At 34.0% G+C, this 13,618-nt stretch overlaps 1 protein-coding gene across 3 annotated transcripts in view; it reads right to left on the reverse strand.

Moving 5' to 3' along the window:
- The window catches only part of adamtsl3 (ADAMTS-like 3), a 156,704-nt gene extending 148,089 nt beyond the window's left edge, over positions 1-8,615 (reverse strand). For all 3 annotated transcript variants that reach the window (XM_042759487.1, XM_042759486.1, XM_042759489.1), the window contains exons 1-2: positions 8,389-8,615; positions 7,701-7,823 (exon numbers count right to left, since the gene is read on the reverse strand). In XM_042759487.1, coding sequence (XP_042615421.1) covers positions 7,701-7,769 — 69 coding nt within the window. In that variant the 5' untranslated portion in view covers positions 7,770-7,823; positions 8,389-8,615. The remainder of the gene's footprint in view (positions 1-7,700; positions 7,824-8,388) is intronic.
- Between the last annotated feature and the right edge of the window lie 5,003 nt (positions 8,616-13,618).

Below are 13,618 nucleotides of genomic sequence, written 5' to 3' on the forward strand. Positions count from 1 at the left end.
GTAACTTTTTCTTTACACTTCACCAACATGCAGCTACTAATGAAGCTGTATGTAATTAATCTGCCTCCAGCAAAGTAATTACAAAAATGATGACTGTTTTTCAAACAGGTTTCTTAAACTCTCACCCCATTTATCATTGGTCCAAATAGGTAATTGTGCCCCAAAGTCAATGTTGCATTGCTATAACAGTTTGGACATGATGCTTAAACAAACAGAGCGATGTTTTGATAGCACCAGAGTCACAATATTTACACTTCAAGGAATCATTCAACAAATAACTTACAGTGGACTATGCAAATTAAATCTGATAGAAATTAGTATTTTAAATTTGGAAAAAAAAATAAAATCCTAGACAGTGGGTTGAAGAATTTCCAAAAATGTATATTCACAGTCTGTGAGATCAGTACAGATGTGGCAGAGCAGTTATTGCAGTTAACTGAAATTAAAACTTTAAACTTTAAATTAAAAATAGTTTTCATTAATTGAAATGAAGCTAAAATAAAACGAAATATAAATATTACATAGGAAAGCTTTTAAAAAAAATGTAATGAAAAATTAGAGATGCTGCCTTGGTTCAAATCATAAAATGACTAAAACTAAAATGTAAATAAAAATACATATTTAAATATTTAGAACATTAGAAACATTAAAAAAAGAATAATAAAAATGATCATATCATAATCTAAAATTAGAATGAAAACTGCAAATATAAAAAATAAATAAAGGCAAATTTGAAATATGAATAAACACTATAATAGTATAGAATTAATACTAAAAGAACACTGGGATGTGGTAAACTTGGTCCTAAAACAGTTATCGTACCGTTAAAGTGCAAAGGATCTGGTGGCAGTCGGATATCACAGTCCTTTCAACAACTAGAGATTTGTGAAATGAGGCAGAACCTACAAGCAGAGCCACAATCAACGTTTATAGAGGCTCAAATCTAAAAAGATTACTTTTCTAATGAATTGTCCTAGAAGAAATAGTTCACCCCCAAATGAACATTTTGTAATCATTCACTCAACCTCATATGGTTTCAATCTCATATTACTTTCATTCTTCTTCGAATCTCAAAATGAGACGCTAGACAGAATAGCCAAGCTGCTTTTTTTTTTTTTTGATTCTAATGTGGATTGTGTTTTGTTTTTTCCAATGAACTGAAAATAAAAAAAAAAGTCAAAAAAGTAGATTAAACATTAAAAATCTAAAAGTAGATTTTCAAAATAGTGCCTCTTTAGATGCGCACACATCAGGTTTGACATCATTATTTCTTGTGTGTCATGTGACCAGTCATGACACACTCTTAAGTTTTTGTTTGTTTGTTTTTCTTTTGGAAACTTTGGTTCAATGATAAGCCTCTATGGAACCTTTCCAATGCACAAAATGTTCTTTATAGTGGAAAAAATGTTATTTTTTAAAGGTTCTTCAAGGAACCAAAAATGGATCTTCTATCCTATGGCATCACTGCGAAAACCACCTTTTGGAACCTTTATTTTTAAAGAGTTTATAGCAACCTTTAAAATAAAATATAACAGCAAATTAGACTGCAAAAAAGACTTGACGTTATAAATTATCATCAATTTTCCTTATATTTCTGCTCTTTCTGTGTTTCATGGAAGAAGGAAAATAACATGAGGTTTGAAACTGTATAGACAAGAGTAAATTATGATTAAATTGACATTTTTGGTTGAACCTTTCCTTTAAGGTCCTGAACTAAGCACAATGTCCCACTCTCTATCAAAAGCTGACTGGGCCCATTAATGGAATCATGAAATATGTGCCAGGGCTTAGTGTCAAGAGCCAATTTGCCATGTCAGAGAGTGAGAGAGAGAGAGAGAGAGAGAGAGAGAGAGAGAGAGAGAGAGAGAGAGAGAGAGAGAGAGGGTCTCATCCAACAGATCAGCAGTGCAGCGGGTGCAAAAAGGCAGCGAGTCTGTTTACATCTGGTCGAGTGAATGGCCACACAGTCACTGTGTATGAATGAGCCTTTCAGTTCAACTCGATCCACCATAGTTTGAGAGAGAGAATTCATGAAGAGCCGTATATGTCGAAACATACAGATAAGAGCTCTTTTACCCTTTCACAGAACTGATGGAGGCTCAGACACAATCTACAGACTTTCTTTTGCATTTTCACTCTTTATTCTGGGGGAAAATCTGTAGAATTGATTCAAAGACCTCAAGCATTTATATGACACCTTCAGTAAAAAGATGTTTGATGAATAAAGTTGTCTAAACGTGAATGTTTAAACTCATGCATTGACTGTTAAGAAGCACAGAGGTACATGCAATCTGCAAACTCATGCATGATTTAAACCAGCTTTAAAATAATATTTAAAATTGACATGGAGCAAGCCAGACCTACAGGAATTCCATCCGGATTTACATCATGCATGAATTTAAAGATGCAAAACAATATTTGGGATTCAGTGATTTACTGCAGAACCCTGCACTCAGGGTTTGACTGTCTCAGAGTAACATATTTATGTGCTGCACTGATTTAAGGGTTTATCTGTAAAACTGCAATTAAAAGCAGCTGTGTATTTATGGCCCTGTATGGACCAATAAATCAAAATATTAACACTCTTTGAACCATCAGCAGATATTGTGAAGGTGTAAAACACATGAAAGCCACATGATTTTGCCCCGTTAATGATCTCTTCTGAGAACAAATAAGTAAAAATGAGTTTAAAATCTGCCAGCCGCTATGAAGAGATCTTAAATGCCTCAAAATTAAATTTTTTTGCTACCTAGCAACCTTGTAAAATCACCCTTCCATGACGCAATACTTTACTGGAGGTCAAAGGCTCTGTTAACACATAACCTGCCATTTTTAATAAATATGAAAATTTGGATTGTTCTACTCTGACTTCCTTTTGAAATAATGCATTTTTAAATATATGTATATATTTAATAAATATGTATGTATGTATGTGTGTGTGTGTGTGTGTGTGTGTGTGTGTGTGTGTGTGTGTGTGTGTGTGTGTGTGTGTGTGTGTGTGTGTGTGTGTGTGTGTGTGTGTGTGTGTGTGTTTATACCATTTAAAATTAATTTAAAAATCATTTAACTACTCACATTAAAAAATGTCTGAATGCCACTGCTTTAAATACAAAATATCAAAGCAAGTGATGGCATGTGCAAAAAAAAAATGCATTTTCTGAACTAACTTTATTTACTACTTATACTATTATTTATTTATTACTAACTTTTAGTCAGTTTAGTCAGTTCTCCTCAGGTATATTTATGAAATTTTTTGCTTGCGATGTATGCTTGTTCTCTCTTTCTTAAAACTTTTTAGATTTTATTTAATGCAATGACATTCAGACATTTTTAAGTATAGCTTAAGTGTGTGAATATTTTGTGGGCCCATGCAGCCTTCTTGTTCATCCATGAACAAATATACAGACATTCAAGTGCACACTTGAAACACATACTAAAACATCCAGAACCTATTCCCAGCTCTCAGCAATGAGGCTATCTAGAGCCAGGTTTTTTGTCTCTGCTTTAGGTGTCAGCTGTTCAAACAGGCTGGAGCTGCAGCCGAAGTGTCTCTGGACATACAAAACAAAAGCAGTGAGCGAGCAAAGCTTTCACACTGCTGCCTGACAACTCCACGGAAAACTTCACACTATCCTCCAGCACAGCAAGCTCATGCATTTAAATACATGCACGCACGCAAACACAATATCTGTTGAGCGCTAGCCAGACATGACATGGGAGATGGAGCTGTTGTTCTGTTGGTTTGTGTGCTGATGAACACGTCTCTAGCACTGTTTATCATTCTGGCTTTGTCCCAAGCTAGTGCGCATTTTAAGGCATCATAAACACTGAGGCTGTTCCAAAAGGTAGGCAGCATAACACACCTCATTTGTCTGTAATGAAAAAGCAACCTCTAAGGTTCAAATTCAATCCATTCTCTCTGCTGTATAATTTCAGGTCATGTCTCTAAAGTCTCTGTCAATAACACGTGCTGAAAACTATCCCAAAAATGATTTAAACACTTCACAATGTGACAGAAAGAGCGCATTGTTATGCATTTCCCATCTATGAAAAGCAGAGACAACAAAAGGGTCATTTGTTTGTCCGCCTACAATGCAACCCTTTAGTAATGTTTCTGAATCTGTAAATTGCGAATAAGAGAACGAAAAATGGAAAGCAAGGCAAAATGGAGGAGATGGTGACATTGAAAAAGAGGGCACAAATGGCTTCAATTGAGAACTTGAGAATGTCAATACCCTTGAAAACACAATGCAATAAAAAGCAATCAGGCACAAGGTTAGTGCAACATCTGCTTGTCATAATCTACGGTATAAGCCAAGCTAGAATCACTATTTCAAAATCTACTCTGGCCTGTAATTGTTGACTATGTACTCATTTAACCTCTGAGCTTCTTCTGAAATGTACAGTGTCTTTGAGAGAAGAAGTGCATGCTTTCTGTCCCTGCAGAATAAAGGTTGCTCCGCTGAGATGAAGTGTTAGTTGCTGAATTATCCAAACAAGTGAATTTAAGAGCTTAATAAGAACCTGCTGCCAAAGTGCAGCCAACTATTGAAGAAAACGAGGGGTGAAAGCACCGCAGTTCAGCTAAGACCAAAAGCATTCTGTACGCATTAGGTTGAGCAGAAATGAATTGAAAATGCCTTTTAAACTCAATTTGAATGTAGCAGATATACATAGAGATAGAACGATAGAACGATAGAACGATAGATAGATAGAACGATAGATAGATAGATAGATAGATAGATAGATAGATAGATAGATAGATAGATAGATAGATAGATAGATAGATAGATAGATAGATAGATAGATAGATAGATAGATAGATAGATAGATAGATAGATAGATAGATAGAGTCTGCATTAATGCTCTGCCAAGCAATTCACATCTGCGTATTTGGAAAACTGTTTCTGGCCTAATACTAGACACAGATAAAACACTAACAGAACTCCACCAATTCAGCTGAGGCTTTGTGAGTTTTATCATTTTTATCTGGCTGAACAAAAAGCAAAATTAAATACATCTGCCCACCAAATCCCACATCTAACCCAATCTGACCCTGCAAAGTCCTTTCATGAGAAAGACGTGTATGTGCGCGTCTAAGAGGAGGAGCGCACTGCCAGAGGGAGGTGAAAGAGGAAATAGGAAAAGCAGGAAAATAGGAGATGTGGGAAAAGAGTAGTGAAAACACCTGTTAGACTCCACTTCGCTTTCAGTGCTGAAAATCACAGTTTCTTAAGGAGTCCCAGCGGTGGCTCCCACGCGCGCATAAATCAAGCCGAAGTGTTTAACCCATAGAACAAATATTATTCTGAAAGATTACTGCAAAGAGCTTTAATGGAGACTGGATAAATGCACATCAAATTTCAATTTAGACTCCAGCAGAAACCTGCTCTCTCCACGATGGATGGCCACAGTCACCTGCTTCAGTCAACGAAATGGAAATGATAAATTCTGACGTGGTATAAAACGGCGTAAAAGACAGAGCTGCTGCTGTCCGTCAGCTCGCGTACAAACTAGGGAATGAATGACACGAGCCAAATGGTGCGTGCATGGAAAAGGCGCTCAACGTGGCCGGCTGTAACTCTATCCCAGAGTGCACTGCTGCACTAATGCCACTACCTGCTACCTGCGCTCTCCTCTGTCTTTCAACTTGCATTTCATTCCACAAAGGAAGGACTTGGGTTTCAGCTGTCGTTATTCATGTACCGACACATAGGACAAAGAGATCTGGTCACTTTTGGTGTCAGCACGGCGGTGTAAATTGCTGTTATCGTGTGGCCCTATTGTAACAGATTAGGCTGGCGTCCACATCCATGCCAGCTCTTCCATTAACATCCACACCAGCCCTCTATATATAACCTGTTTCTCACAAAAAAAAGAAGGGCAACATTTAACAGTTCCCTCAGGACTAGTTATGGAACGCATAACTATAACTATAAGCTGACTTGAGAGGCTGGAGGAGAGAGCTGGTTTGGGCTTGCCTGTTGCTGTGATGTTTGGGAAGTATATTTGAGTTGATCAGTGTATATATATATATATATATATATATATATATATATATATATATATATATATATATATATATATATATATATATATATATATCTATATATATATATATATATATATATATATATATATATATATTATATTATATATATATCACAAGTTGATCTGTGTTGCAAGTCAATGCTCACTCTCTAACAATAAAATTACTGGTCAGCCTATATGGAGTTTTATTGGAAGATGCAGATATGATAGTCACCCTCAGCTGATGGCTGATATATTACAAGCACTTTAATTTAAATGAAAGACAATGAAGTTTCCTTTCAAAAGTTTGGGATCAGTAAAAAAAAAAAAAAAATGTTTATTTTTTAGAAATTAATCATTTTATTTAGCAAGGATGTATTAAATTGATTTAAAATGACAATAAAGGATTTTACATTGTTACACACACACACACAAAAAAAAAATCAAAGAATCCTGAGGAAAAATCAGTTTTTCAAAAAAATATTAAGTAGCACAACCATTTTTAACATTGATAATAAGCATATCAGAATGTTTTCTGTAGGATCATGTGACACTGGAGTAATGATGCTGAAAATTCCGCTTTGCATCACAGCAATAAATTGCATTTTTAGATATTTTTTAAATGTTTAATATATATATATTTATATTTATATTTAAAAACTGAATTTTTAATCAAATAAATGCAGCCTTGGTGCACATTAAAAAATATATTTTTTAAAAATAGCACAAACCCCAAACTTTGAATTTTTAAAAATATAGAGAAGTCTTCAAAATGTATAAAAGTACTGAATTTACTTAATATTTTAATATTATTTAATGTGTGTAATCTCAAAATGGTCAAATGTGAAACAGTTTATCTACTCACTAAACTAACTCTAAATCATTAAAACTGGGGGGGACAGTTTTTGAGCAATATAGATTTAAAAAAAAATAAAAGTGTTATATAAATTTTAAAAATGGATTGATGGTGTCCAGTGTGATTTGTTATGCACAGGTGCACAATTATAATTATACACCATTTTTACAAAACAAATATCAAAAGCATAAACATTTGATACATTTTTGCACTACATATAAGAAAATGTCTGTTATTCTGAGAGCTGCTCTCTAAGCATTTCTTAAATCTTTCATGCGCTCTACTCTATTACCAGTTCTTTCACAGTAATTTGTTACAATATAAGCCTAAATTCAGACTTTTACTGCAAAATCAATATAATTTTACTGTCAGAGGACAACAAATTACTTTACAAATGATCAGATCACACAGTAATGTGGGATTCAAAAAAGGCTCGAACAACCATAAACTCTTGCTTGACGTGACCATTATGATGATTAGCCAGTTTAAAAATGCTAAAATGCATAATGATTGACTTTAAGTCTGATAACAACTTGCAGTCTGCACTATTTATGGCAATATAGTATGTAAGCAAGCACAAATGAGTTTCAAAACTTAACATCACAGTCATAACCCGGCCTGCTCACTATGATATCACAGTACAGTTTGTTTGAATATGAATTGTATATTAAAACTGTAGAACCAACGCTGTAAAAATGACTAAAAGTACAGCAGCCAGTAGCTAAGAATATTACAGTGTAGAGAAAATCTGATTGATAGCATTCAGGTGAGCGATAACTAACTTCACGAAAACAGCGTCTGACATTTATCATACCTGACCAGTGGACGACATCACTGTCAACATCAAGCTGATCCGACACGCTGGCAAAACCCAGAACTCCATCTTTAAAATCCTGCTCCAGAGCTGCCTGGTGAATGATGTCAGTCAGATATCAGCCTAAGGAGAGAGACAGAGATGCGTTTAACCACAGATCACCATGCAAGAGCTGCCGCTGTAGGAATGACGCTCAGTTATTCACCTCTGATGAGACTGTTGATTTTAAATGGAAAGTGCCAGACAGTGGTACTCTTGATTTACTTAATTACACAATCCAGTCTTATCCAAATTTTAATTTAAATTTAGTATGAGATTTTTGACAGTGAAAAAAATGCCTCTTTCTCAGGTACTCCCCATGCATAATGCAACGGCAGTAAGAATGCAGTATAATAGGTTTCTGCTAATCATTTCTGTGCAGCAGTGCATGTCATATATTATATATATATATATATATATATATATATATATGAGATTGATCATTGAGAGATGCTGCAAAGAATGGACCAGCTGACCAAATGCACATACAGGTTATGTCAGGCAAATCAAAGTTGCTTTATAAATGAGTCATATTAAAACATTTGAAAATAAAAACCAATAGACCCGCTGATATTACTCTAGAAAGACTTGTCTTATTCAGTGTAAAGCTACGCAAAGACGTTCATTTACGCGATCGATCAGCTCTTACCTTTGCTGCAAAGTAACTCATACATTCACATTTTAATCCATTAAGCGCGCGCGCCGCTCTAGTAATCAATAAATAGTGCACGAGTCCTGATGATGTTGATTTGAATGGTGTGTGGCCGACGCGCAGCGCTCATGCGGGTGATATAAAGGCTGAATGCAGCGCGAATGACTGCGAGTTTCTGCGATATCCTCAGCGCAGGGCTGCTTGCTGAACACTGAGCTGACAGAAGTTCATGTGCTGAGCTGATAGTCCGCTAGGCGTCCCACACCGGACGCGACGCGACTAGATCGCTCCCCCCGCAGCGGGGCATGTTGTCACATGCAGTCACAATGGAACCTGCCATTATAGGCGTTTTTTTTTTATTATTGCTAAAAAAGGTTGAATAAACAGTAAAATAAATACGAAATACAAACCCATTCAATAAACAATCAAAATGTAACAAGTCACAACATCAAACCATTGTTTTAGTCCACAGATATTATAGAAATTTACATAAAAAAAAAAAAAAACTGAAAAAACACTTAAACCATCGTTTGATCCTACACACACACACACATATATAGATATATATATATATTATATATATATATATATATATATATATATATATATATATATATATATATATATATAGCCTATGTTGATTAAAAAAATAGCATCATATAGGTTTTATATTTTGTATCAAAAGCAATGACATACATTTGTAAATGTTCAAATACATTCTCAACATCATTAAACCCTTTGGATTGATTCCAGAGAGCACCCTAGCGCTTCATGTGAGCTTTTATCATTCTATATGCTCCTGCGGGTGATCAAAGAGCTTGTTGGGGCACAGCATATCTGTTTATTATGAAGTGTAGAGTAGCGTTTGGCAGCGAGAGGCTTTGATATGCTTTCACCTGCCCTGGCTCAAGTCAAAGTGAGCAGCAGAAGGGCAAAGCTTTTCATTCTTTTAAAGAGACTGTTAGTGAGCTCTTTGATCGACAGGGTTCATTATTATTCCACATAAATCTAGAAGGAGACTTTTTGATGCATACAATTTAAAGTACTCAAGTGTTACATTTAAATTTAAAAAGGATGCCTATCATCTGAATGGCTGAGAAACAACTGATGTGCACTGAGTTTGAACAGTAGAACAACAACAACAAAATGTAAACATGAGATGCATGAGAAATATTCATGGCCGTTTCTGGCTGTGTGCTTCTTTTCTAAATACAGAAGGAAATGGTTCTTATTACAGCTGCTGAGTTGTACACTTCGAGTGGATTCATGGACTTTTATCTCCACCTGCTGCTGAAGAAAATCACGCAATGGTTTTCATTCAACAGTTTTCTTTCATTCCAAAATTATTCATATTTCATAAACAAATTTCAAATACAGATGCTAAATCATATATTTGACAGTAGTCCTCTGTCACACATAATGACATGATATTTAGTATAAAAAAGTCTGAGAGTCTGTTAGTGAGAATGCTTCTATTTTCTAATTGAATAGTTTTTTCATTCACCGATTATATAATTGGCATTACAGTATGAATTAAAAGTTTAATTAAAAAAATTACTTAATTTCAGAATGGCTTAGATCTGATCATCTGCTTTAACAGCAACACTCAAGCTGCATGAACTCCACAAGTTTGTACAAAAGAGGATGATGAGATGATGACAGAGCTGGGTAGATTACTTACAAATTGTAATCGTTACTGATTCCTAATTACATGACAAAAAAAAAATAGTTTGTAAAAGTTAATTACATTACACATTATATAATCAGAATACTTTTTGATTACTTTTGACCTAACTCATTTAACACATTGATTTAAATAGGACAACATTGTGCCATATTGATATAAAAAAGCAAAGAGAAAGAAAATAGATTTCATTTGTTGTTATTAAGAACATTAACTGCAATAAATGTGACATCACATAAGTTTTCCCTATGTGTGTGTGTGTGTGTGTGTGTGTGTGTGTGTGTGTGTGTGTGTGTGTGTGTGTGTATATATATATATGTGCAGTAGGCTATTTTAGAGAGGAACAGTTAAAATATTATAAAAAGAATTAAGGAGAATAAATTATGAATAATAAATTGCTATTGTGTGAATAATATGCAATCGTGTAATGAACAAAAAAAAGTAACTGTAGTCTGATTACGAGTATTTTAAAATGTAATGTAATCTCATTACAAGTATAGTAATAATTACAAGTAATTAATTTTTGGAATCTGATTAGATAATCTAGATTACATGCAGCAATGGATCATGAATTCCAGAAGACTCTTTTAGAACCCACTGCTATTACTTTACCCTCCAGACAGGGGCGTTGTGTGACATATACATTTACATTATATTTACATTTCAATAATTATTTGTCGTAACTCATATTATCCATTTGACGTTTGATAATAGAATCTGAAAAATCTATTAGTTATCAAATATTACTTTAACCTGATTCAGCGAATTTTCTTCATGCATCAACAGAAATGTTAAAGGTATACGATTTTCTCTCTCTCTCTCACACACACACACACACACATAGAGAGAGAGAGAGAGAGAGAGAGAGAGAGAGAGAGGAGAGAGAGAGAGGTGGTTGTAATGTTTTTTGTTGTCATTTTTTATGGGTAATTTGTTTTGTGTTAAAAAAATAAAAATATATAGCTGTTTAATGAGGGTAATTTCAAACTATAATAGATTAAACAATCCAATATTGTCTAGTAATGGGTCCTATTACTGTAGACTACTATTCTAATATTACTGTACCTCTATTCATAGAAGGCTGAGAGACCTTCAACTCTGCGTGAAATCAGCAGTTGTGTTTTCTTCTTTTTTTATTCAGCGGCCTTGGATCTGTTAGTAATTTTCCATTTATTTTCTCCATAGGGATTTTCAGAATTCTTCAGTAAGCCATGAACCAAACCGAGATGAATAACAACACAACAAACCTTGATTTAAAGCATGAGCCCCCACCCCCCCAGAATACTTTTAAAAAAGAAAAAGGTACAAGGTACTTGTCCTTAAATGTTTAAATGAGGGAATGAACTGCTCATCTCATGAAGCAAATGATAATCAAATTAAAGGATTATATACAAATGGAAAATTATTATAAAATAGTATTTTTGAACTTGCCAGTCAGAATGTAGGTAATGCTTCATAGAAAAAATCTTATCAATCATTAAAGGTCTGTTTTGAACAATTTATACATAAAATGACTCTTTATACATAAAATTAATTTTTACTTCTGTAACCTGGATATGTGAATTGGGAAGCAGTGTTAGTATTTATGACTCAGGATAAGCGCCCTCTGATTTTTTTTCTTCTTTTTTTTTTGTGTGCTCACTTCAGTGTTTTAAAGTTGGTGGTTCAAGCTTAATCAAATCGATACCACCTATTTAAAAGACGCAGCAAAGGTCAACTAAACCGAACATAAGTACAGGTGATTTATTTACTGCAGATGCTCTTGTCATTAATAACACCAAAGACACCAATAATTTTGCGGCAAAAATTGGTTGTTTCTATTCTTAGTTTTTCTTAAAATTCTCTAGACTCTGAGCTGTTACTGTGCAAATGATGCAATTATAGGACAATGAGTGCAATAGGAGAGATGCATGCTTCCCTTCATCTCTCTTTTAAGCACTGTTCTTGTTAACTTACATTACTGCTACTCATTTTGCCAATGGGTAAAACCTGTGCTGTTCTCACACAGGACTTGATAAACTAACCAATCGTGCCTATCACAAGTCTACTTGTATGTAATTTCCTCTGTTGCGCACATTAGCCTAACATTGAACTACTGTGGTTTGCCTGCTTGTAAATCATCTCAAAGTGTGAATACTAACACTCTTTTACTGAATGCAGATCCATTCGCCTCACTGAATGGAGCTATTTTTATTCTGACTGAAACACCGGAAAACACCTGAAACACCCTCAGGTTACTTGTAGCAGCAATGTAAGGGTAAAAAAATAAAATAATAATTTGCTTGTTTCTCACTTTCACCATAGGAATCAAATCATGTCCACATTTAGACTATTTCAACTTAAAAACTAAAATTTAGTTGTCTTAAATTTGTAAGTAATCATCTTAGTTGTACAAGTCATTTCAACTTAATTAAAATTAAACCGACTTAAAATATCAAGTCGAATTTCATTTAACTAAAAAGTTGCTCAATTTATTTTGATGAATTAAAGTCATGTAAAAACATAAGTTGCCATGACATACTGATCGTACAATTTTTTTACAGTGCAGAAATGCGGACAGACAGAGGGAGTCAAAACATTGTTTCTTAGTATGGAAATAGATATTCAACCCATTGGACTGACAAATCGTTTTTAGGTTGTGGTGACTGGTGCCAAATTTGAATAAATTCATTAAAATAAAATAATAATTTGCAACTTTACACTACTGTTCAAATATTTGAGATCAGAAAAAAAAAGCCTCTTATGCTCACCAAGGCTGCATTTATTTAATTAAAAATACAGTAGAAACAGCAATATTGTGAAATATTATTGCAAATTCAAATAACTGTTTTCTATTCAAATTTCGATTTTTTTATTCCTGTGATACAAAGCTGAAATTGCAGCATCATTTCTCCAGTATTTGGTGTCACATGATCCTTCAGAAATCATTCTAATATGCTGATTTGCTACTCAAGAAACATTTCTTATTACTATCAATGTTGAAGACATTTGTGCTGCTTAATATTTTTGTGGAAAGTGTAAAAAAATATTCAGGATTCTTTAATGGATAGAAAGGAATGGCTTGACTGTAGTTTTGATTAATTAAATGCATCCTTGCTGAGTAAAAGTATTCATTTATTTAAAAAATAGTAGTGTATATTTTCTCATGTTGGATTTTCTGATGTGACATTTACATTGCACACAACGTACAAAGGATTTGTTTTAATTTAGCTTTTCAATTTAGTTACAACATCAAATGATTAAAAGATGAGTAAATGTTCACTTTTTTGCTGTTTTATGGAAGGAAACCATTTTAGGTTTCCATGATAAAGCAAACAGTAATGAAATGATCTGCATCACTGTATGATTGTCTTACCTATAGCCACTGTATGCTCCTCTAGATATATATTATGTTAAATAACTATGAAGCAGTTTTGTAAGGTAAAACCGTAAGGTATGCATAGCTCAATCGTTATAACCTCAACACAATTCTTCTCTGGTTTATTTATGAAGACGTGTTCTTTTCCTGCATTTCCATGCATTTCAGATGCTGAAATGTTCCTT

The sequence above is a fragment of the Cyprinus carpio genome, chromosome A7 (genome assembly GCF_018340385.1).
Source record: "Cyprinus carpio isolate SPL01 chromosome A7, ASM1834038v1, whole genome shotgun sequence".
Lineage (NCBI taxonomy): Eukaryota > Metazoa > Chordata > Actinopteri > Cypriniformes > Cyprinidae > Cyprinus > Cyprinus carpio.